Source organism: Colletotrichum costaricense, assembly GCF_030867565.1.
Source record: "Colletotrichum costaricense strain IMI 309622 chromosome Unknown Scaffold_6.1, whole genome shotgun sequence".
In the NCBI taxonomy this organism is placed as follows: domain Eukaryota; kingdom Fungi; phylum Ascomycota; class Sordariomycetes; order Glomerellales; family Glomerellaceae; genus Colletotrichum; species Colletotrichum costaricense.
In genome coordinates, this window is record NW_026848235.1 from 204,614 (window position 1) to 226,876 (window position 22,263).

Below are 22,263 nucleotides of genomic sequence, written 5' to 3' on the forward strand. Positions count from 1 at the left end.
GGCCGTGATCTTGGACTCAGTAGACATAGACAGCCTTTGATTCATTGCACCGTTTGACAGTCTGGAGTGAAATCCGAAAGACTTAACATTGCTTTTGAATCATATCCTACTTCCTTGATACAATACAAAAGCAATTCACTGCTCGTTGCATCTCATTCAGTTGAGCATACCCAGATACCTCGTCTCAATCTTTGTATCCTTGGTCGCACCCTTGACTCCAATCTTGACAACCTCACCAGGGACAATGTCTACCAAGTTATCGCTGAATACCACAGCATCATCCTCAGCCTCTAACGCGACACCCTTGACGGGAACCTCGGCACTAATCTCCACCACATCACCGTCCTCTGCAAGTGTCGCCTTGAGGTTCTTGGGCTTCTGCAAGTGCAGATACTTGAGCGGCTCAGGCCAATTGACGTACCGCGCAATCTGCTTGCCATTCTGAATCAGGTACGCTGCGACGACGGTCTTGGCCTCATCGCCCTTTTGCCTCACAGGCACCTCAAAGGCGGCCATCTCCGTTGACCTGTTCTCAGGCAGGACAAAGCCCTTGTCAACAGTCTCAGAGTACGTCTCCTCCCCGGTCTCGACGTCCCACGCCTTGACCAGCAAGTCAACGGTCAGGTCTTCCAGTTGCAAGTTCGAGCCCCAAATTTCAATCTGCGTCTTGGTTTCGATATCGACGCGCGTATACTTGTCCTTGGGGTGCTTATGCTCCGTGCGGGTGATGCCAATGGAGATTGGCGCCATCTCGCGCTTTACGGTGAAGTAGGCGTGCTTCGGGCGGAGGTAGTAGTCGCAGATGGCCCATGAAGTCACGGGCCAGCAGTCGTTGATCTGCCATACCAGTGCTCCGCCGCAGTATTCCCTCCCGGGACCTTTCCACTGCCTCTTCCACAGTCTGTAGGCCGAGGCCAAGCATTCAGCCTGCATCAGCTGCGTGCAGTACACAAAGTGCTCCAAGGGATCGGGCGCGTAGCGGAAGTTCTCTACCAGGTACAAGGCAATGCGGCGCTCGTGGCCGTCGGCTTTGTTGTGGAAGTCGACAGTCGAGGATTGAGGGTAGCGGTCTGGGTCGTCCTTGCCTTTGGGCAGGTATGCATCAATGGTCTTGACCGAGGGGAATGCCTCCATGCCGAACTCTGACACGAAGCGGCCGACAAGCTTGTCAAAGTTTTGGTACTTTTCTTGTGTACCGTGCCAGACGTTCCACTGGTGAAGATCGCCGACCGTAGGGTCTCTGGTGTCCTCCCCACTCCAAGGGCTGCCAAAGTGGTAGTAGGTATCGGGGATGAGGTCTTTGCACGTATCGACGAGAATCTTTTCGTAAATGTATCGCGCGGGGAAATCGGTCTTGAGCCAGCTCTCTGCGTCCTTGTTTGCGAGATCGTATGTCAGATTCTCGCTCTCTGCGTACTGGTAATCTTCGTTGTTGCCCGCCCAAATAACGATGGAGGGGTGGTGACGCAGCATCTTAACGTTTTCTCTCGCCTCTCTGTCGATAGACTTTAGAAGATCCGGCCAGGTAGGGTAGTTGCCGCATCCAAACATGAAGTCTTGCCACACGAGGATGCCATACTCGTCGCAGGCATCGTAGAACTCCTGCTCCTCGTAGATACCACCACCCCAGACACGAACCATGAACTGATTGCCGTCTGCCAGCAGGCGGATCCAGTCGTAGTACCTCTCCTTGCTGATGCGAGGGATGAAGTTGTCGGCAGGAATCCAGTCGCTTCCGCCGCAGAAGATGGGGACGTTGTTGACTTGGAAGAAGAATGATGTTCCCGGTTGCTCTTTGACGGGTCTCTGCACCAGCTCGACCTTGCGAATACCAATCTTCTTGGACAGTGTGTCGACCTCGTCGCTGCCACTAAGGAGGGTGGCTGTCACGGTGTACAAGGGCTGCTTGCCGTAGCGAATTGGATACCACAGCGCAGGGTCTTGTATTTGGAAGGTTGCTGCGATATCCGCGTCGGCTTTGGCGTCGATCGTCTCAGAGGCCAGCGACTTGCCATCGAGTGACACATCGAAGCGGACCTTCGAGGCCTTGCCTTCGGTCGTGGCGTGAGCGACTACCTTGGCACTCTTGAGGGAGTCGTCCACAGTGGTCTCGAAGTAAAGATCGGATAGGCGCGACTCGTAAATTTCGAGGTTGATTGGCCTCCAAGGACCGCACGTCAAAAGAGTCGGGCCCCAATCCCAGCCCTAGCAGCGTCAGTATAATCATCCCAGCCAAATTAGGGCCTATGGAGCGCATACCCAGTGGTATTGAGCTTTGCGGACTGCAAGTCTCGAGTTGTCGCCGTTCCAGCATCCCCACTTGTGATCAGGGTACTTCTCAACCAGCTTCCAACCCCGTAGGTATGCGCTGTCAAAGGTGATCTCGAGCTCGTTCTCCCCATCCTTTTTCAGGACAGATGTGACATCGACACGCTCTGGTGTGAACATGTTATCCGTTTCCAGGATTGTCTTGCCATTGAGCACAACGGTAGCAAAGGTGTCGAGACCGTCAAAGGCCAAGATTGCCTTGGCACCCTCGGGGATAGCCTTTGAGGCGAAAGTGGTCTTGTACAGCCATTGCACCTCGCCAATCCACTGGACATCAAGCTCGTTTTTGCCGATGAAGGGGTCGGGGATGACGTTGTGGTGAATGAGGTCGAGGTGGACGTTTGTTGGGAACTGACTGACAGCAAGGAGCTCGCTGTCCTCTTTGCCGGCCTGTTTAAAGTGCCAGTTCTTATCGATTGGGATGACGGTTCGTGATGCCATTGTTTGGAGGGGGCGGCGGTGGCTGGAGGTGTTAGCTGTGGTCGAGCTGCGGATGAGCTCTGGATGAACGCGCATTGCGTGGGGGAACAATTAGGATGCAATGAAGGTGGGCAGAGATGCCAATTGAAAGAGTAGATGGTTGGGATCTCACCAAAGATAAAAGGGAAGAATCCCGGGATATTTGCAGGCGCGCGCAAGAGCGACGATGAAGTCGGGGATGAGCGCACCGAGCGCAGGTGCCCCGCGGAGGATGGCGGGGTAGATGGGTACCTTAAGGTGCCTTAGATGCTGGTCCGGGACAGGGACGGGGGGTTGGAGGGGCCGAGGGGCAGATCGTGGTGCTGGGTGTCTTACTGTGAGAACGTCGAGGGTGAATGAGACAAGACAGTATTCTCGCTCAATTGGCAACCTCACGATGAAGCAAAGTAGCGGAGAGTAAGTGAGACTGTGTAGCTTATGATGGAAGCTCTCAGAGAATCTTCACGCGAAATGACTGCCATACGCGTGGAAGGCTGGGAGGGTGTGTCGTCCTCATATACTCCTCACCATCTCATCCATGCACCACACTCACTCAAACCAGACCGGGGAGCTCTCTCCACTTGAGCTCACCTCACCACCTCTCATCTCACCTCGTCTCATGCTTTTGGTCTTTGTCAGGTAATTGAGCTTTCTCTACACTAATTCGTATAGCTCGCCTCACCTCGGGATCGGCGCAGAGGTGTTCAAGCCAAAATATCCCTGAACTCCGACCAACATGTCCAGTTTCCAGGATGAGAGTCTCCTCCAACCTCGTGCAACTTGCCTCAGTCTGAACGACGGGACGACACCCGCCGAGATGCATCTCCATTCCCTCCATGCCCGATCCATGATCCAGGGCCCCTTTTTCCTCATAGGCTTTTTCCCCGTTGGATTTCTTGGAAATCAGCTCCCCCACACCTCCCACCTTGTCTGCTCTCACTTACCGGTATTCCCCATCTGGTCCAAGCCAGGCACGCGCGGAGAATGAGGGACGCCTCTTTTTCTCCAACGGGTACAAGATTATCTGTTCTCTAGGATTAGAAATGGAACATTGTTTAAAGTGTGCTGCCACTGTGTGGTTACATCCCTTGCTGGATAAAGTCAACCTGCCGGCGGGCTGCATTCGGAGGAAGCCACGCACATGGCTGCAAGACCAAGGGGTTTGAGTGAGGTGACCCTTTACCTCGTGCTTCTGTTCTAAGAGTCCAACTACTATGAGAACGTCTGTGATGGCAATGCTGCCCCTCACCTGCCTTACCTTGGCCGGGCTGGTTCTACAGTAGCAGCAGAGAAGCCCACTGACGGCGCAGCACATGTTCTTGGCAAGAGACCGTTCCCATCACGCCGGTATCCTCTTGGGTACAACTCGTCATGGCAAATCGGCAACTCTTCCTATTCGAAGGCCTTTGTCCCAGTTCCCATAAATATCGTCAAGTCTCACCATCGGGGATATAAATCACCACCGAACGGAGTGGAGAACCGCCTCTTTACCCCAAATATCCAAAAGTTTCCCCCAATTCCACCTTGGAGACCCCTGCTCACCTCGGTGGGGTTCCTTCGCGGAGGGAGGCCCTCCGTCTCCTCTGTTGGGAATAGCCGTGGGAATCGCTGCATCATTCTCCGATGCTTCAGGGCCCGAGGATAGCCTCATGACGACCACCTTCCACGTTGTCAGTCTCCCTCGCTCTTACGATACGGCAAGAGTTTACTCTGGTTTCGAATCACTGGCTTTCTCGGCCGTGTTACAAATGCATTGCAGTTCTGCAGCTCGCCGTTTCAGGTTTTCAATTGTGCCGTCCTTCTCATCCTGTTGCATCACATCGCCCGGGTGGGCTTCCAGTGGGACGGATGCATTCCCGCCGTTCATCATGCCCTTCACTTCACGGCCAATATCAGACTCGAGATATTACATTTGCCAACGATCCAGAAAGCCAAAGCTCCGTCATGAGACTATTAAGATTGCCTTTTTGATTCAAATTCCAAATCAGATCATGCAATTAGTTCCATGTTCGCCATAGTCGAACCCTTCTAGTCACCGGCAAAAGTCACATCATCAATACAAAAAGCACCCGCCCTGTCTGCATGTACCAAAAGGTGTCATTAATGTATGTAGTTGTGAAAGCGAAGCGTGTATGTGTATGGCCAGCCCTGACCTAAGAATGAGGTATCTATCCCGCAACGCCAGCTCCCCCAACTTCGACATGTGAAGCGAACGTGGCTCCTTCGTCGTCAACCAAAAGTCAGGTACAACGCTAATCTCGGACCCTCGAGCCCGTAGTATCCCGGCCCCGTGATGGACCATCCCTTGGAAAATAAAGACTCCTCGCAAAACTCCGCGCCCAAAGATACCAATTAGCAAGAATCCAAGTTTCGTCTCTTCTCTTCCACCATATGGCACCCTATGGTACCATGAGGCAAAAACACCTCAGCAGCAGTTGCCCCCTCTTCGTCGGTTCGACAACGTAAAGACCTCTTCCCAATCTCTCAGCCCCCAGTTTGCGCCGCTGCGCGTGTTTCGTCGGCCTCTTCTTCTGCGGACACCTCCCGCCGCTTCATCGAGTGTCGCGCCAGTCATGGAGCTCTTGATACTCGCGCCGTCGCTGGCGCCCGCATTCCATCCTCCTCCGTATCCATCGCCGTATTGAATGCCACTCATCGGGTCGTCCGGATCAATATCGCCCAGCTCGATCTTGGTAAGGATCATTCTAGCGAGCCTCGCAAAGATTTCGTCCACATTTTCGCCGTTAAACGCGCTCGATTCCATCACCACCGGGATCCCGACCGTCCCTGCCCATCTGTTTGCGTCCGCATTGCTGACTTCCCGCCCTTCCGGCGCCTCCGTGGCCTTCTGCTGCGTGCCGAGCGATGGCAGACTTGTTCCCGTTGATCCGACGGAGCCGTTTGCAAAGTACGACATGGAGCCGACGCTGCTCGGTGTTGGCGGAGGAAGGCTTGTATCGATAAGTTGGTCGGAAGCGAGGTCGAGCTTGTTGCCTACTAATAGGCATGATAGATTCGGGGATGCTAGTGCGCGTGCGTCATTGAGAAAGGGCTGCAGACCGCGGAAACTGCTGTGATTTGTGACATCGTAGACGAGAATAGCCCCGGCGGCGCCTCGGTAATATGATCGCGAAACGGAGCGGAATCGTTCGGTGCCGGCCGTATCCCAAAGCTGGTGTTCCTGTAATCAGCATCGCCTTCCTTTTTTTTCGGTCGCGCTGTTGAGAGTTTTAGGGGCATACCTGAAGCTTTATCCGTTTCCGCCGTGATCCGGTGCCGACTTTGATGATCTTGCTTGCAAACTCGACGCCGATGGTCTGTGACGACAGGACTCTCCACTCGTTCTTGACGAAGCGGTGAAGCAGACAGGACCTGAGATCGCGGAGAAGCGCCATGTCAGCTATGTGCGAGGGCCGGAGTTGGTCGCGTGCTCCCATGCGGGTGTTGATGCCACTCACTTGCCCGTCCCGCTTGGTCCTAGCAAGATAATCTTTGCCAAGTAGTCGTACATGCTACCCAGCTCCTGCGCACTCCGTCAGTATGCTATCCCATCCCATGTTCCCGGTCGTTATCGGATCGGAGCTCGTTTGGGTGGTTCCTCACCTGTTCGCCGGCGGTGCCGTTGCTCTCCTCGCTCGCGGCGCTGGAACCCCGCGGTCTCGTCATCGTGGCGGTGCGGAATGTGTATAAGGTATGGTATGCGGCGCGATGGGGTGTATCGGTCGAAAAAGTCGGGCGACAGCGGCGCAGCGGCGATAAGGCCACGAGGGAAGCTGAATGGCGGAGGAGGAGGAGGGAAAGTCGTGCAGTTTGTAAGCAAAAGACGGTGACAGTTCTAGTTTGGGCCGATAACGCGCTCAGGCGCAAGTTTCGATTCGCGAAAAGCAAGAAATGCTAGGCATAAAGAAACGGAGGAAGTAAAGAATCGACGGCCTCTGGGACTGGCAGCGACGTTGAGGTCGCAACGAGCAACGAAAAGGCGTCAGGTCGGGTTTGTTGTTTCGAGTTGGGCAAGGGACAGGAAAAGGAAGATTGACGTCGCTTGAGGTGCGCTCTTAGCCTTGCGCTGATTGCGTTCAGGTATCCGTAGTTGGTTGGTGCAGTAAAGTGCGCTGGCAAAGCACCCAGAGGTGCTGCAATGACGGCACACCACCACCACCAGACAACTGGGCCGGGCCTCCGCCGGGCTCCGCTGAGTCTGCGACATGGGATGGGGGGCTCGAGCGCCAACGTCAAGCCCACCCGCGTACAGCGCACGTGCCAGAGGTGTGGCTGCTCGGGGTACGTACCTTGGAGCCTTATCAGACGGCCCGAGATAGGATCTCATTGGTCCTGCACTCCGTCCTGTTCCAGTCCTGGGGATACGTACTGCCTCAGGTGACCCCGCCAATCGTGGCTTGATACTCCACCTCATAATCGATGGGACTGGCATTGTTCACCGAGCCTACACCGGCTGCCGAGGCTTGACTTTGTTCCTCACCGCACTACAGAGCTTTAGTGGAGCACCCGCTGTAAGCTCTCACCTCAACGCCGTCCTATTTGACCTCCTTTGACATCCATCCCTCAACTGCAACCCATGTGATTTGATTTATACTTTTTTCATAGACAAACATCATAATGAAGATTTCAGGCCACACTTTCATTATCTCTGGCGGGTAAGCAATGCATCTCAACTCCTCACGTAACAGGCTTCTCTCTACGGCCCAACCAGCCCATCATCCCTGATCACATGCCAATGACCACCACGCTAACTTCCATCCCATGACAGCGCGTCTGGCTTGGGACAGGCCTGCGTGGAGGACATATGCAACAATGGAGGAAACGTCGCCATTCTGGACATGAATGAGGATAGCGGCAATGAGCTGGTATCCAAGCTGGGCTCATCTGCAAAGTTCTTTGTCTGCGATGTTCTGGACACCAAGAGCATCGAGGCCGCCGTCCAGGGAACCGCCGCCTGGGTAAGGGAGTCAGGAAAGCCTGTCGGAGGTGTCATCCCAGCAGCCGGTGTTGGTAACCCGTCATCTGTATGCTTCCATCCCCGAGTCCGGCTACTGCCGTGTTGTGCATGTCTAACAATCAATCCAGATCCTCGACCGCCATGGCGCGCCATTCGGCCTAGATGCTTGGGACTTTGTCCTGAACATCAACCTACGCGGCACCATCGATCTTACCCGCCAGGCACTGGCTCTCATGGCCAAGAACGAGCCCTTCAAGCCCGACGGCGAGCGCGGCATCGTCATCATGGTCGCATCGTCTGCAGCCTTTGACGGCCAAAAGGGCCAGGTCGCCTATGCCGCGAGTAAAGGCGCTGTCGCGGCCATGACGCTTCCTATGACCCGTGACCTTGCCCGCTTCGGCATCCGCGTTGTCACCATCGCCCCGAGTCTATTCGAGTCACGCATGACTTCCATGATGTCCGACAAGGTCCGCGCCAGTCTCGAGCGTTCTATGGAGTTTCCCGTACGTGCGGGTAAGCCTGAGGAATTTGCGGCACTAGCACGGCATGCTATTGAGAATGTGATGCTCAATGGGACAGTGTTGAGGTTAGATGGTGGCATGCGGATGCCGAGTAAGATGTAGCCGAGTTCTATTCAATCAACACAACCATACATGCTTGTACACGACATGACAGCCTGTGAACATATCTTTGAGTAAACTCACTGCACTTGCTATCCGAAACATATGAAGTTGTGCGGTTGAGCTGGGTCGTAATTGTAGACTACATCTTTTGCTGGCGCAAGACACATCCTCTTACATGAAGTTACGTTATCATACAGATCGCAGAAACAGCACCCAACCGACCACCGGAGCCAAAGCAATCCCTAGAACACTGACGGATCCGAGCAAGAAGTCCTGGGCCAGGCCTTGACATAGTTGCAAACTCATGGAGTGAATTCCAATACGAATGTCCTCCGCGACACCAACCAACCATCCTTTGTCGACTTCCAAATGATGGTAAAGTGCAGCAGTAGCAGCACAGGTGGAGGTTACTGTTTCCAATATCCATAAGAGCATGACAGTTGGAAGAATCAAGGCAGCGGTTTTCAGACAAGACGAGACACGAATCGTAGCCTCGCCGCTGAGCATCTCTTCGTCAGATGGGAACGGGCGATAGCGTCGAAGAAAAACTTGAGGCATAAGCTCGTCACAAGATCGAAGTTGTCGCACAAAATCGTTGTAGCGATGAAGCGCAGCCATGTGGCACGTCGTATGGCGAACAGAGACGTCATGGAGGTGCCATCCCTCTCATTCTCGTCAGACGTGACTAGAGATGTCCAGGACAGCCGGATAGGAGCACAGGCAATCGTGGTGAGCGTCGATGCAACAACTTGTGGCAAGTGTGACTCTAGCCGGGAGTAGACAACCGATTGTGTTCCCTTGTAGCAGGCCCAAAGGCCAAGGGAAAGCAGCCGATGTGTAAGACTGTCGCGGCTTTTAGGCGTTTTTGGGACGCCACGAGGTGGAAATATGGTAGTGTCTGTACATGTATGGTTTGAATTTAACAAGTGCCGGGAGATCCTCCTCGTGGGGAAGAGATAGAGGAAGGGATATGGAGCCTGGTGTTTAAAAATCAGTATCCATCTCTTTGGTAGATTGCTGGAATAATATTACCATGAAGTTGACCGCCCGAATAAAATGGTCATAGAGTCCCAGCACTACGGTTCTCTGACCTCCCAAATTTGCAGGGTCCATCGTGAAGAATTTCTACCCCAGTATTTATTCGACGATGAAGAAATGATAGCGAATCCCTTGAACTCGAAGCGTGCTCTTAACTATTTATGACGGAGAATCATCGCTGCTATGCTGCCTGGGGTGGTCGGAACGTACCGGGTCATCATCACGAGTATAGTTCGCCCGGCACTTTAAGTGTCCGGTCGTGACTCAACTTCAAGCGGCGGATCTCGCGATTGGAATGGCACCTCCTGCGTTTCTCCATGTAGCCTTCATCAATAGAAAGTCATTGATTGTTTATTTCCACAACAAGATGTGCAAAAGTCGTTCTGACGGTTCAAGCGACGATACTAAGAAGTAGTTCTGCAGGCAGGGTGCTTCAGTTGGCAGCGACAGAACCGGTCCGAAGATACTGGTAGCCTGGCTAGGCTGCCTCAGGAGAAGTCATCAGTAGACGGGGCCCAGGGCTGGCGATGCTTCAGTCCTCGACAACGTGAAGATTTTATCTGCAACATGGATGTATTTTGAAGCATTAAGAAAGCAATGCATAGATACCGAGGAGGAGATCAACGCCTGAATATTACCTTTGCCTGTGTTTTTCAAGGAAGTTCGCTTGCTTTAGATGAGCAACTTTTCAGTAAATACACCAATACCAAACTTATAGGAGACTGGACAGACAACTTCAAGATTCATTTCATTCATCTTGCACAAAGAAGAAAGGCGAAGAAGAAGGAAGGGACGAGGGCTAGTAAGAAACAAAGGCGCTATTATGGCCGTCTTTAAAGTACTAATCCCAGACTCCAGAATCCAGATTGTCTCCTGCATCGTTATAGTGAACACGTGAGTGACTGAATACGCAACTTCATAAAATTAATATCACACCGCCTACTATGGAAGGTACGACCGGGTGAAGGGTGAGTGTGCCTTCCTACTTTCTTCTGAAAATTCCACCTCAGTCGCGTCTTTGGCCTGCCACTGTTTCTTTTCACCCTCACTCACCTTGGAATTTCTTCCTCTCAACACCTATCGAGTCTCGCAGACATTTCCCCTCATTCGAGATCGCCTGTCACTTCTTCTTTCACTTTCCTCACTACAGCCTTTCTCCTTGTCAAAATCCATCGAGTCTCGGAAATATTTGCCGCGCTCACACGAGATTGCCTCACTTTCCCATCTCACTCTCACCCTCATCCCACGCACACTGAGCATTGCAAATACTTTTCTCATACGAAATTGTCTTCGCTTCTCATCTACCACCAGCGACAAGATGAGTGCCATCGCTCCTATCCAATTCCCTGGCCAGCCTCCTACAAACGGCGGCAGCGGCGGATTTCCGCTCCAACGGATGCCCCAAGAGCTCATCTTGGAAATTCTCCGCCAGATGGACAACAACAACATCTCTCTCGTCCCGATCTCGAATACTAGCCGACTCATGAGAGGTCTCAGCATTCCCATCATCTTCCGAGTTTCCCAGATAAGCTGCGCTGAAGATGCCCTCGTCGATCATGTGATGTTGGTGTTTCGCAATAGACTCATCCTTCGTTCCATACAGTATGTCTGGTAATCTACCCACATGGCACAGGTCTGTTGACTGACAATTACTTCCTCTCAGAGTACTCAGCATCTACACAGAAGGTCCGCCAACCTCACGAACCCCCGGCCGCTTTGTTCAGGTCCAAGGCCCCAAGGCTGCCTGCAGACCGTCAACTCCAACGGACATCATGTTCCTTATCGGCGAATTGGATAATCTTCGGGAACTCCGGATGGACTTTCGATTCAAGGCAACGTTGTCTCTCATCAGACCGTTGTCTCGGATTATGGATGCAGTTCAGTGGGATCTCTCATTAGTCACTGCGTTGTCTTTCCCCGTCACGACAGACATCGGCTTCATTGTAACTGGCTTTCCGAATCTCCAAGCTTTCAGCTTCGAGGCGCCTTTGAACAAACCACTGTCCTCGATCGATGGTCTGAGCGACCTTGCGAGCATACTTGGACCCCAGCTTGCATATATTCAGATCTGCAAAATGCGATGGGAAGCCAGTGACTTCCAAGAGGTCCAAGCAATCTTCCCACAGATATCTCGCTTGACGATGGGCGGAACTATGGCCTTTGGAGGTTCCCCGGTGCGCCCAAGATGGGATCTGCAGGTAAGTTACTATTCCATTCTTTACCTTATTTGCCTCACTGCAGGTCTCATGAACACCCTACTGACCAGTTTCGCACATTAGTTAGCAACTGGACACCTGACGCCCATGGCCAACCTCAAAGTTCTTGCACTCAGTGATGAGCGGTGCCAGGCTTCCTCACCTCTGGATGCGATCTTGCCAGTTCACTATCAGGCCTCGACAATGGCCAAGAAGCTACTCCCCGCAATCGGTTTCCATGATGCTAGATCCCGGCGGTACGACCAGGCGTGGAGAGTCTGGCAGAACCTTCCTAACTTGGAAGTTCTCTACATCATGGACCGAGCTTTTCAGGGGCATTGCTTTGTTCCCGTCAAAGACAAACAAGGACAACTCATCGACGTCAAATTCTCGGATGGCGTGCAGGAGTTCCCTTGGCCTGTTGTCTGAGGGCCCTAGCTTCATGTCTTTTTGGCCAAGGGGCCATGCCATGCCTATGCCCGCGAGGATCTTCGTGTCCGTACTTTGAGGTTATTTGCAATTCATCCTGCTTTATCTGTTTCCCTGCCCAAGCACCTAATCGTTGGCCTACTAGAGGCGACAGTGCTATGTGATACAAGGGCATAAGGGCTAGTTAGTGAAGTGCACAAATGCACAAGTTGTATTGGCGTTCAGTTGAAATGGGATTTTATTTGGCAAAAGAATATCATGATTCTCACCGGTAATTTGTACTAGACCCCGTGTCTTGTCTGTTGTGATCTTTGTCTTTAGAGAAAGTGGCATCTCTGAACTTCTGGATAGCCTTTGTTCCATGTCGTGTCTGGTTCACTCCCCTTGTCATCGCTTCTATGGCACACCTTAAGACAAAGGCGTGTGTTCGTAATAAACGACTCTTTATTGCTCTTCAGTAAAGAATGGAAATATAGGACATCCAAGGTATCCGAGGTGGTTTGGCAGGCCAAGATAATTTGAATAAAATAAACCTCGGTGGCCTGAAATCCTACCTTACTGGAAGGCTGTGATAAGTACTTGATGCTATGTGCCTACTATTCCCAGTACCTAGGTATATGGCTTCCATTTGCCCCGAATATCTTCTCACGGTGGCCACTTCCTACAACTGCCTCAACTCTTTGTCAAGTTCGAAAGCTGCACCTTCTCGCAGCTTCCTTCATGAAAATGGCATAATACCAGCTTTGCCCTGGGCCATCTGCAATATTTGCTTATATTGCCAACACCCGCTACTTCCTCGCCTGGTACTCAATTCTTTTCTCTTGGCACTTTCCTGAGCTAACGAGGCTCCAATCGCTACCCACCTTCGAATTCCAACTTTCTCAAGTTATCTATCGACAAAGGTCATCGAGGAAACCACTACCATGGAGGATGTTTCCAGAGGGAGCGGCTATATTGCAACCAAAACGGTCATTTCCACTCCCTCATGGAGCGCCAGCCTTATGACCCTGCCTCTGGAGCTGATCATCGAGACTATCGGATTTGCTAAGCTCTCTAAAAGTCGAAGAGGCGTCTACTTTGAAGATCGAAACAGCCTCAGAGCGATGTCACGGGTCTGCAAGCTCTTCCGCGTTTTCACCATCCCTGACCTCTTCAAGACTGTCTGTCGAACAGTTAATGAGAACGAGATGCATTACAAACTCCAAGCCATTGAGGGGAACGCGTTGATTCTGGGTTCCATACGGTAAGTCCACACCCACTCGTCCTCTACTTTTCCTTCAGCGCCACATCTTCGGATGACCTGGCTCTGAATGCTAACGCCTTCCAAGCCACCTGTCTCTTTGCACTCAAGGCCCCGAGTGGCCGCCCACGAAGTGGCGGGATGACTACGACCCATCCATTATCCCATGTTCAAGAACCACAGCAGCACTTCTCGTCAAGATTTTGCGCAAGATCACCCCAGAGGAAGTTTGTCTTACCTTCAAGTGTGGAAACAAGTCCATGGTCGCCTTCTTCCGAGCAGAGCTTGGCAAGCAGAAAGCATGCCTGCAATCCGTCCGAGTCTTGACATACCCTTCATCGATCACCATCGGCTTCATTCCTCAGACATTTCCAAACCTTCGCTGCCTAAGTCTGGAACTGAACGGCTCGCCTATGCACACGGCCGGTCTCAGAATTATCGCCCCAAAGTTGACAACCCTTGCAACGCTAGAGCTCTACAAGGCGCATTGGAAATGTGATGATTTCAAGGAAGTCGTGAAGCTCTTTCCATCTATCAACTACCTTCTCATTGATGGCGAACTGAAGCTCACAAGAGTCTCGGTAAGTTCGTGAGCGTGACGCGCAACAAACCGCTCCCGTCAGCTTCTCCTTTGCCCCTAGTACCTGCTACGTTTCACAATGATGTTCATCCCCTACGTCAAGGCGAATGGTAGTCGGCGGACACCTATAAATCAATGCTCATGGTTCATTATAGGATATCATTCCAATCCTCAAACATCTTGACCACTTGGAGAAGTTGGCTATGACTGAGATTCCCGTCGTCTATCCACCGCGGGGACTGAGCGGTGCAGCTTTGCAGGCAAGGATTAAAGCACTCCGGGCCAATCACTTGGACCGGGAATCTTCTGCGACGAACGCAACTCGGTTCTTTCGGCAGTGCAAATCCCTGACGGCACTGTTATTGAAGTGCGATACGGGCTCGAGAGTTTACCGGTCAGTCGGACAGAGTCGTGACGTGATCAGAGTCAAGAGCAAGAATGCGAACAATAGTGGACTGGGCTCAATCAAGAAGGGCTGGCCCGTCATCAACAAGGCTGCCTAGTTACTTGCGTGGGATACCGTCACCTTTAGAGCGAAGGTCGCGACCATGTGAATGGTTGAAACCTGTCCATGCATGTATTGAACAATGGAGTCTCCATGCCATGGCGTGCAGTTGACCATAGTCTCATTAGGTAGCGTGCGGAAGCAAAGGAATTTCTATCAAAGAGTTCCATTGTGGAAAGCAGAACCATGATGAATGCTCGGATGGTCCTTTCCACTGCTACATGTACTTATTGATGATTCATAATCCTGACCAGATGGACCCAACCTGTTCCAATGGCCAGGTAAGAAAATGCCGGTGACCATCCTCAAGTAGCGCGTAAACGCCATTCATGACCTGAAGTGACCAGCCCTCCATGAACCAGTGATGTTCCAATTGCTGTAGCAGCACAGCATAGTACCCAAGCAGAACCAGGGGTACAGGGTCTCTTCTCTGTATAGACAATACGAAGTCTTCAGTCAGCTCATATAGCCAGCCGTAAATGATAGAAGGCATCTGCTCGTTGTCGAATTTTGGCTCATCAGATGCAGTAAATAGCTTCCTGTAACATTCCTTCAAGTGGGTAAAAGCAGGCCAATGAATGCTGTCTTCGGCGGCATACACCTCGCCCACAAGCTCTTCGATCTCAGCCAGAGGCTTCTCCCACTGCAGTGCAAGCGATGTTATGCTAAGAGCTGAAGTTTGTGGTTCATTCCATGTAGAACTACCACAAAGCAGAGCGGCCGTTGATTGCTTTCTGATATTTTTTAGTCCTGTCGTGCTGATCACGATCTTCACTCCCCTCATCAACGCCCACCATGATACTTCGTCCTCCTCGGCGGCGACAAGTAGAATATTCCCTGGTGATGGGTCTGTAGCAAAAGATGACAGACTTATTAGGACTGTAGCGTAGTAGAGGGCCTGCGAATTGTCGTCATTGACCTGGGCGAGCATGGCCGCCACTTCTGGAAATGCCGCCGCTGCATAGTCTTCTGCCAGACGATGATAGTAACCCGCTTGATCGGGTCGTAGTCGGGTGAGGTGTCGGGCGGTAATTGATAGGACCATTCGCATAACGCATTCGTACTTGAAGCCGAGTGGTGGAATCACATCCCTAAAGATTTGGGGGTCTCCTAGGGTTATCGACGTGTGACACATGTAGTGGTGTAGGAGTTCGAGGCTCTGGATATCGAGAATACAGGCATTACGCAAAAGGGGATCGATGTGACTAGAGGGTGTCTGGCCATAGTCTGATTCCATATCAGAGGCCGTCGGAGTAGGTATGTCTGTGGCGGGCTTCCTTTCTTCGTTTTGTCGAACTCGTTTTCCTTGACGCTCGTCGTCCCCTAGGGACGTGGAAGTCTGCTCCTCTGTGGATGCAGATAGATAGTCGCATTTCATTGAAAATCTCACGCAGTTGGTGCACTCGGGGTGAATCTCATCGCACTGTTAAGCAAGAATGTTAGTTGAGCAGCTCGATGAACAAGTAGTAGCCAAGGGTATGTTTTCCGGGCGACGCTGATCTGATGGATGTAACTTAGCCAACCTTGACTTTGCGTCTTTTGCAATTCTGACAACCATTTCTAGACTTTTTGTGCGACCTTCTCTTATTTTTGCGACACGACCCGCAGCAACAGCCTCCGGACCGGGTGGTCGTCGAGGAGGAACCCAAGCAAATGTCGATGCCTTCGCCTGCCATAGCCACGGCAGATGTTTCAATTCTTTTCTGACGGTTCACTCTCCCGAGCGACAGTGCATATATAATAGCACAGATATTTCGAGGCTATCCAGGGTCAGGGCACTTTTCTGTCGCGTTGCTGAAGCCGGAGACATTGCTCAGAAGTCGGCGCGACTCCCATGCTGTGGGCGTGCTGTGTCTTCGAAAAGGTGTAAGCTCGGTCTCGCGTTCCGACGACGGTATTTATTTCCGTCACTAAAAAGCATTTAGCAGAGATGAGCAGAACAACTAAGCTTTATTGTGGTTGAGAGAAAACAAGCCTTTAACCAGTTCGTCGTATCGAATACGAAAATTCTCCGACGAGCGTCGATCATTGGATGACCTGTCAGAGGCCTCGGGATTCGTCACCGTCTTCTCCACTCACGCAGAGTCAATACCAAAGAAACACGCACGGGGCTGGTCTGAGTTGTTCGAGGACATTATCGCACGAGCGTCGAAGCCACAGGGGATTCTTCGAAAGTTCTGAAGCCATGTGAATGATTCAGGCTGCATTGACATTTGCCCCAGGTTCTATTGGGGGCTTTCTGGGCGCAAACAGAAGCCACCCTTGAATTCTTGATGACGCTTGAGATAGTGGACGTCGCCTCTATTGTTGAGCCGCCGATGACCCCAACGGCTCGAAGTATGTTCGGCTTCCCTCGTGTTCTACAGCCAGTCCGATGGAGCTCACAAAGATCTGCTTCGTATAATTGCACTTGTCTGGAAAAGTTGGCGCCTGAAGTACGTGTAGTGAGCTGACAGGTAATGCAGTTGGCAAGGCGATCAACGCTAAACAGCGTGAACCGAGTGGCTGAGATTAACTCGACGTCATCTCCATTATCGCATAGGCCTGGGGAACTACTGAAGTACATTCGAAAAGACAACTGATCCTCCTCATTTCTCACTTGACAAGAACTGTAGCTCTGTTGAGTCACAGTGCCTCATTCCCCTGGACATTATACTCTTAGCAGGTTGCAAGAATCCTTTGTCTGATTCGGACTTTCAGTGCTTGTCGAAACATTGACATTTATTTGATCTTTTGTCCATTGAGGCTTGTTTATCTCTTTCCGAGGTATGGCTTTCACGTGACACTTTTCGTTCAAGCCAAAACGTTATCAAGAGCATCGCCTGCCTGCCACCTCCGGATGTTATCCGCCTGTTGCTCATACCACGCGTTTAAGGTACCCTCTTCGACATAACCCATGTGAGGTGTCAGGAGCACCCTGCTGCGACCATCACGGCCCCATTCAGTCGACCGCCACTCACTGTCCACAGGCAACGGCTCGAGGTTGAACACGTCCAAGGCACAGCCCCTGATGCCGCCCTTCTTCAAGACGTCTAGAAGATCCTTCTCTACTACAAGGGGGCCGCGAGAGGTGTTGATAAACAACGCCGACTTCTTCATCTTGGAGAGGTCATCCGCATTGATGAGTCCCCTCGATCGGTCTGACAGTACAATGTGAACGCTGAGAACGTCAGCAGTGCTGAACAGCTCTTCCCGGCTGACAGCCTTGAAAGTGCCCACCGGCAAGCCCTCAGCCTTGGCCTTCTCATCTGCAGCTTCTTGTGTCAAATTCGTGCTCCATGCAATGACGTTCATCCCAAATGCTACATGCATGATCTTTGCCGTCGAGACGCCGAGACGGCCCAGTCCAACGACACCAAATGTCTTGCCTGTCACGCCCATGGCAACGTCCGTCTGCCACAAGCCAGACTTGACAGCGAGGTCATCAGCGGCGATGTTCCGTGCCAACGAGAGGATCAGGGTCACGCAGTGCTGAGTTGTGCTATTCGTGCCGGTCTGATTGACTGTCGCCTTGTCAACAGTGCCAGCGACGGGGATGCCGCGATCTTTGAAGGCTGGGAGGTCGAGACCCTTGTTACGCAGGCCCGTGGAGAGAAGAAGCTTGAGGTTTGGCAATCTTCCAATGAGTTCCTTGGGAAACGGAGTGCGTTCTCTCATGGTACCTTGACATTCGTGTTAGCCTGGATTATACACTCATGAAGACATCGGAGTTGCTGCCATTCTATGGAAGGGAATCGGCCATAATTACAGAGAACATCGAAAGGCTCCAGCCTCGAGACCAATGCATCCTTGGCGTATTCAGGGGTCTCGGGGTGATTGTAGGGCAGCAGGGTGTCCTTGAAAGTGGTGACATTGAACAACGATTTATCCAGCTTGCTGAAGTGGGGCTCCGAGAGGCCCTGGTAGTCGTCCAAGACGGCGATCTTGAGTTGCGTAACCTGAACCATGGTTGCTAGGTATCTAGATGAGGTAGGATAACTAGCGAGAGTGTAAAGGCGTTGTCCGGGATGCGGGGATCCACGGCGTGTGCACCACGAGGTTGACCGGCTGAGAGGGGTCGTCAAAGTACTGATGCGGATTGGAGAGCGATACAGCCTCATGCAGAACTTTGAGAGGCGCAGTATCGACTATGGGAAAGAAAATAGCGAGCTGGCGTTCCAATTTCACGAGGAAAATTGGTGATATCAAGGTGTTCAGGGCGACGGTGACTCAATTCGGCATCTCCAAGTCGGCTTGAGGATTTTGGCGGGGCGTATGTAATGACAGTCGGCGACTTGGAGGTGAGCGTGCATATGCAGCCTCACTCGACAGGATCAGATAATGGAAAGGAAACTTCCGAATGGAGGTAAGCCTTGCTACAGCGTGGTTGGACGAGACGTTGTTTTCTCACGACACTATCTGCTCATGTCACGAATAGTTCTCAAATCACTCGAAGAGCATCTAATACCCCGGTGGAGGGGTAAAACATTAGCCACCCAGAAGGCGTTTTCGTGGGGTTGGATGAGGGGAAAAGGCCGATCCGGTACCGAAAACCCGAGTTTGTGTTCTTCGGTTGTATTAAGCTGCAGAGATTACAAAGCCTCCATCGACAAGACTGGAAACAGTCACCTGAATGATAATGGCCTTCCCATCTACATACAACAATGCTCGCATTCATTCAACCGCCACGAGTGCTCCTTTCTGACGGTCAATCTGTCAAGACTCAAGCCTCAGTAATTCGGCGGGTCGGGACATATCGGCATTCAGGCCGGGATTTTACGACTAACAAATTATCTAATCAAGTCTAGTCATAGTCTTTGGTAAGACACCTGCTATCTCATAACCTGTCGTGCTTACGTATGTATTCTCTGTCTCTCTCACGGTTCACCCACGTTCCTGGCCCCCAATCTCTCCAGGGTGGTGGCCAGACCACTCGGTGCCCTCTGAAGACTCTCCATCGCGCTCACTAGTCATGGGCCACCCATGAGGGCCAACCTGGAGATGGGATGGAGATTGCCCGGAGGTTTGTGGAGTTGACGTTTCTTTGCCCAAACAACGGCGCCTAGCTAACCTTGCGTCCCCGAGTCCCTGACCGCTCCGTTCTGGAGACAGTGAACTGAAGTTTGAACCTCGGAGTCTCAAGAGGGTCTCTTCACGTTGTTTCTCGGACCATTGCGAATGACGCCATCGACTAGCGTCCCACCAGATGAAAATATTTGCTAACAGAATTTGACAGCTTCACCAACAAAGGTAGGAGGATGGCGAACGCCGGGCAGTCAAACGGAGGTCGGAGGGGAATGCCTATTCTTGCACGAAGGTGACAATGCTGAGGCTCTCATTCACTACGGACTGCTAATGTCCGTCTTCATCCCGTCCCGCTGTTCGCTTCTGTATGACTGGCACGCGGGCCGCGGCTGGCGTGTCTGGTTCTGAATACCAAGAAATGGGAACACTTCAGAAGTTCCTCGCCAAGCAACCAAAAGCATCCATCGACGCGGACCAAGTCGGTTGATCGGTTGGTTGCTGCCAAGTCTGTCCAACACAACTGACAAATGACGCCTCTCTGGTAGGTTGGTTTGCGGGTGGCCAGGAACTGCATCCTCTCACCTGATTCTGGAATCTGGATTTCTTGTTACAGCTAATGATGAGATTTGCCTCCCTTCTGATGAATCGTAAATTTGACCACACAAATTGTGAGAGACAATCACCAGAGAGCCTGGTTGTGGCTACAATCAAGGATGAATCAAGATTGACCGCGGACTATGAGGGGGACGTTTAGCGTAGGGTCTCAATCGCCGCGCTCTTCGCTGATCGCACGTACAAATGTAACGTGATGTCGACAACAAGCTTTGCCAGCCCTCTCGGCCATTCTCTTCGTGTCTCTCTTCAGTCTCGGCTTTGCTCTCGGCGCTGCCGTCTGTTCTTGGGGCCTGAAGGCTGCTGCGCCAGCGCGCCCATCCCGTCGCGGCGTTGCCTTGACTCAACGCTCTCACCATGCCATGAAGAGCCATGGCGCCTGCAAGCAAATGTCAAGCATTTGCCGTTGCGAGCCTCTGCTAGCCTTCAAGCCTCCTTCTAGCTAGGCAAAAGCTCGGCGAGACTGGGCATTTACGTGACGTCCAAAGCAGACATCCTGATAAAGCTCCCCGCCGTGCCGTCCTCGAGTCTTACTGCGAAGGGACATGGCTCACACGTTATGAGAGACTGGCACTCTTGGGGCATGCGGAGAGGTTCCAGGGCCCATTAGCGCTCGTAAATCCGTTCAAGCCCCCCCGGACGCCACCTGCGTAGTGCTAACCAGGGGACTTATCCTCGCATTTTCACCCGTCCGACCCGTCGCCTACGACTCCATTGCCGTGCAGGCGTTTGTCCCAATGAATGATACCTCTCCTACACCCCCTGGTTTTTGTGGCTTGCGATTAAGCTTGGATTTCTATGTTGCCTCGCGAAACTCGATACTTACCTTAGGTATCTGAGCTCGATGGCGCGAACGACATGAGGCAATGAGCCTACCGAGGTTTGAAGCAAGAGGTTCACTACCAGCAGAATGAATAGAGTCTACCTGAATGTGCCCATGAAAACTTATGAGGACTATCGGTTTCTCAGTCAAGCCTACCACACCGTTATCAAAACACAACTGCAATGTGATTCCTATTCGGACTAGTGTTATGATATTGGCGACTCTCGGGCTTCGTCCCGCTCTGAACTCAATGGGCTATAATCAACATTTAGCGGCCAAGAAGAGTGAAGTCAGTTATCATGACCGTGTAAGAGTCTTGCGAGCTTCCATTCGTTGTTCTTCTTATCGGAAGTTCGGCAAGCCGTGGGTTGGCTGAAGCCTGAAGGATTCGCGAGAGGGCTGGTTCGTGGGACATTGCCGTGCTGATTGTATGCGACATCCCGCGTCGCACATGCTGTGAGTGGTGCGCCCATCTCTACTCAGGCCACTGATAATCTGGCAACCCACACCATCTGGGGGAGACCTGGGGTCGCCCGACCTCTCTGACTTCAGGTTCCCATCGTGTCGGGGTCTGTCTGGTCTGTGCAGTGGTTGCCCCCATCAAGTGCAAAAAGTAGACACGCGACACCGAGACCACTGCCTGTCACCTAGCTGTTGTGTGCTGAGCCTGATGCACGCGGGCTTTGCTCCATTGTCTCGCGCGGTTCAACAAACAGTGTATGAGTACTCCGTATTCGTAGACGAACTTTTGAAGAGATGCCTCGGCGGCGCTACCCGTGAATACTAGCAACCAAAGCCAAGAAGACAAGCAATGAGGCGAAGCTTGGAGCATGCTTGCAACCGAGTCTTGGCTTTGGACGAAAACGAGGGAGACGGAGACGGAGACGGGGGCACTTTTGAAGAGGCCAACTCGCTAGGACATGAAGCCAAGACCGTATATTTCATTGCCCGTTGTCTGGGCGGTCGTGAACGTGATGGGAATACCACCTTTCCTTTTGGTCTCTTGAACCCCATATAATCCTGTGGGCACATGTCAAGTGTCATCGCTGGAGTAGGAAGTCGTGCCCATTACCATTGCCCAGGAGTCTGGCACCGTTGACTAAGAGAAAAGCCTTCCGGGCATTGGTGTGTCTGGGCGGGCTTCCGCTCCCACATTCCCATATTCCCCCAAACTTCCCAATTCCCAACGACGCCAGTCCTTCAAGTCTGCACAATTTCGGCGGTATCCAGTGGATCGCAAGCAGTCCGATACGAATCTCCCGTCCGACTGGTCCATCTCAAGAGCCAGAAGCTGATCCATCATCCAAAAGGACCTTTCGATGGGGCCGTTCCAAGAACTGCAGACAAAAATCCCCCGGGGTGTCTGGCTGAACCGGGTATAGCCTCGCTCCGGAACCAACCAAACAGGGGAGGACGTGGGCGTCGCGACATTAAGCTCATGGGCCACTGCTACGGCTCTTATCGTTTGGG

At 52.2% G+C, this 22,263-nt stretch overlaps 10 protein-coding genes across 10 annotated transcripts; 5 read left to right on the forward strand and 5 right to left on the reverse strand.

Moving 5' to 3' along the window:
• Positions 1 to 156: 156 nt before the first annotated feature.
• CCOS01_06280 (glycosyl hydrolase family 2) lies at positions 157 to 2,844 on the reverse strand (the record flags this gene model as incomplete). The annotated part of the gene is made up of 2 exons (XM_060454449.1): positions 157 to 2,205; positions 2,260 to 2,844. 2 exons carry the CDS (start codon positions 2,842 to 2,844, stop codon positions 157 to 159), a joined length of 2,634 nt encoding a protein of 877 aa, XP_060314149.1.
• A 1,256-nt stretch (positions 2,845 to 4,100) lies between these two features.
• Positions 4,101 to 4,805, forward strand: CCOS01_06281 (uncharacterized protein; the record flags this gene model as incomplete). Its single annotated transcript, XM_060454450.1, has 2 exons — positions 4,101 to 4,146; positions 4,384 to 4,805. The coding sequence occupies 2 exons, from the start codon at positions 4,101 to 4,103 to the stop codon at positions 4,803 to 4,805; spliced, it is 468 nt and encodes a 155-aa protein (XP_060314150.1).
• A 407-nt stretch (positions 4,806 to 5,212) lies between these two features.
• Positions 5,213 to 6,453, reverse strand: CCOS01_06282 (Ras family protein; the record flags this gene model as incomplete). Its single annotated transcript, XM_060454451.1, has 4 exons — positions 5,213 to 5,959; positions 6,030 to 6,159; positions 6,246 to 6,310; positions 6,391 to 6,453. The coding sequence occupies 4 exons, from the start codon at positions 6,451 to 6,453 to the stop codon at positions 5,213 to 5,215; spliced, it is 1,005 nt and encodes a 334-aa protein (XP_060314151.1).
• A 951-nt stretch (positions 6,454 to 7,404) lies between these two features.
• Positions 7,405 to 8,367, forward strand: CCOS01_06283 (short-chain dehydrogenase; the record flags this gene model as incomplete). The annotated part of the gene is made up of 3 exons (XM_060454452.1): positions 7,405 to 7,442; positions 7,556 to 7,811; positions 7,873 to 8,367. 3 exons carry the CDS (start codon positions 7,405 to 7,407, stop codon positions 8,365 to 8,367), a joined length of 789 nt encoding a protein of 262 aa, XP_060314152.1.
• Positions 8,368 to 8,556: 189 nt separating this feature from the next.
• On the reverse strand, positions 8,557 to 8,985 carry CCOS01_06284 (uncharacterized protein; the record flags this gene model as incomplete). Its single annotated transcript, XM_060454453.1, has 1 exon — positions 8,557 to 8,985. One exon carries the CDS (start codon positions 8,983 to 8,985, stop codon positions 8,557 to 8,559), a length of 429 nt encoding a protein of 142 aa, XP_060314153.1.
• A 1,738-nt stretch (positions 8,986 to 10,723) lies between these two features.
• On the forward strand, positions 10,724 to 12,029 carry CCOS01_06285 (F-box domain-containing protein; the record flags this gene model as incomplete). Its single annotated transcript, XM_060454454.1, has 3 exons — positions 10,724 to 11,007; positions 11,069 to 11,603; positions 11,685 to 12,029. 3 exons carry the CDS (start codon positions 10,724 to 10,726, stop codon positions 12,027 to 12,029), a joined length of 1,164 nt encoding a protein of 387 aa, XP_060314154.1.
• A 923-nt stretch (positions 12,030 to 12,952) lies between these two features.
• Positions 12,953 to 14,352, forward strand: CCOS01_06286 (F-box domain-containing protein; the record flags this gene model as incomplete). Its single annotated transcript, XM_060454455.1, has 3 exons — positions 12,953 to 13,272; positions 13,358 to 13,850; positions 14,005 to 14,352. The coding sequence occupies 3 exons, from the start codon at positions 12,953 to 12,955 to the stop codon at positions 14,350 to 14,352; spliced, it is 1,161 nt and encodes a 386-aa protein (XP_060314155.1).
• Positions 14,353 to 14,592: 240 nt separating this feature from the next.
• CCOS01_06287 (uncharacterized protein) lies at positions 14,593 to 15,732 on the reverse strand (the record flags this gene model as incomplete). Its single annotated transcript, XM_060454456.1, has 1 exon — positions 14,593 to 15,732. The coding sequence occupies one exon, from the start codon at positions 15,730 to 15,732 to the stop codon at positions 14,593 to 14,595; it is 1,140 nt and encodes a 379-aa protein (XP_060314156.1).
• A 1,415-nt stretch (positions 15,733 to 17,147) lies between these two features.
• CCOS01_06288 (D-isomer specific 2-hydroxyacid dehydrogenase) lies at positions 17,148 to 18,454 on the reverse strand (the record flags this gene model as incomplete). The annotated part of the gene is made up of 2 exons (XM_060454457.1): positions 17,148 to 18,016; positions 18,103 to 18,454. 2 exons carry the CDS (start codon positions 18,452 to 18,454, stop codon positions 17,148 to 17,150), a joined length of 1,221 nt encoding a protein of 406 aa, XP_060314157.1.
• Positions 18,455 to 19,974: 1,520 nt separating this feature from the next.
• Positions 19,975 to 20,416, forward strand: CCOS01_06289 (uncharacterized protein; the record flags this gene model as incomplete). Its single annotated transcript, XM_060454458.1, has 2 exons — positions 19,975 to 20,005; positions 20,199 to 20,416. 2 exons carry the CDS (start codon positions 19,975 to 19,977, stop codon positions 20,414 to 20,416), a joined length of 249 nt encoding a protein of 82 aa, XP_060314158.1.
• Positions 20,417 to 22,263: the final 1,847 nt, after the last annotated feature.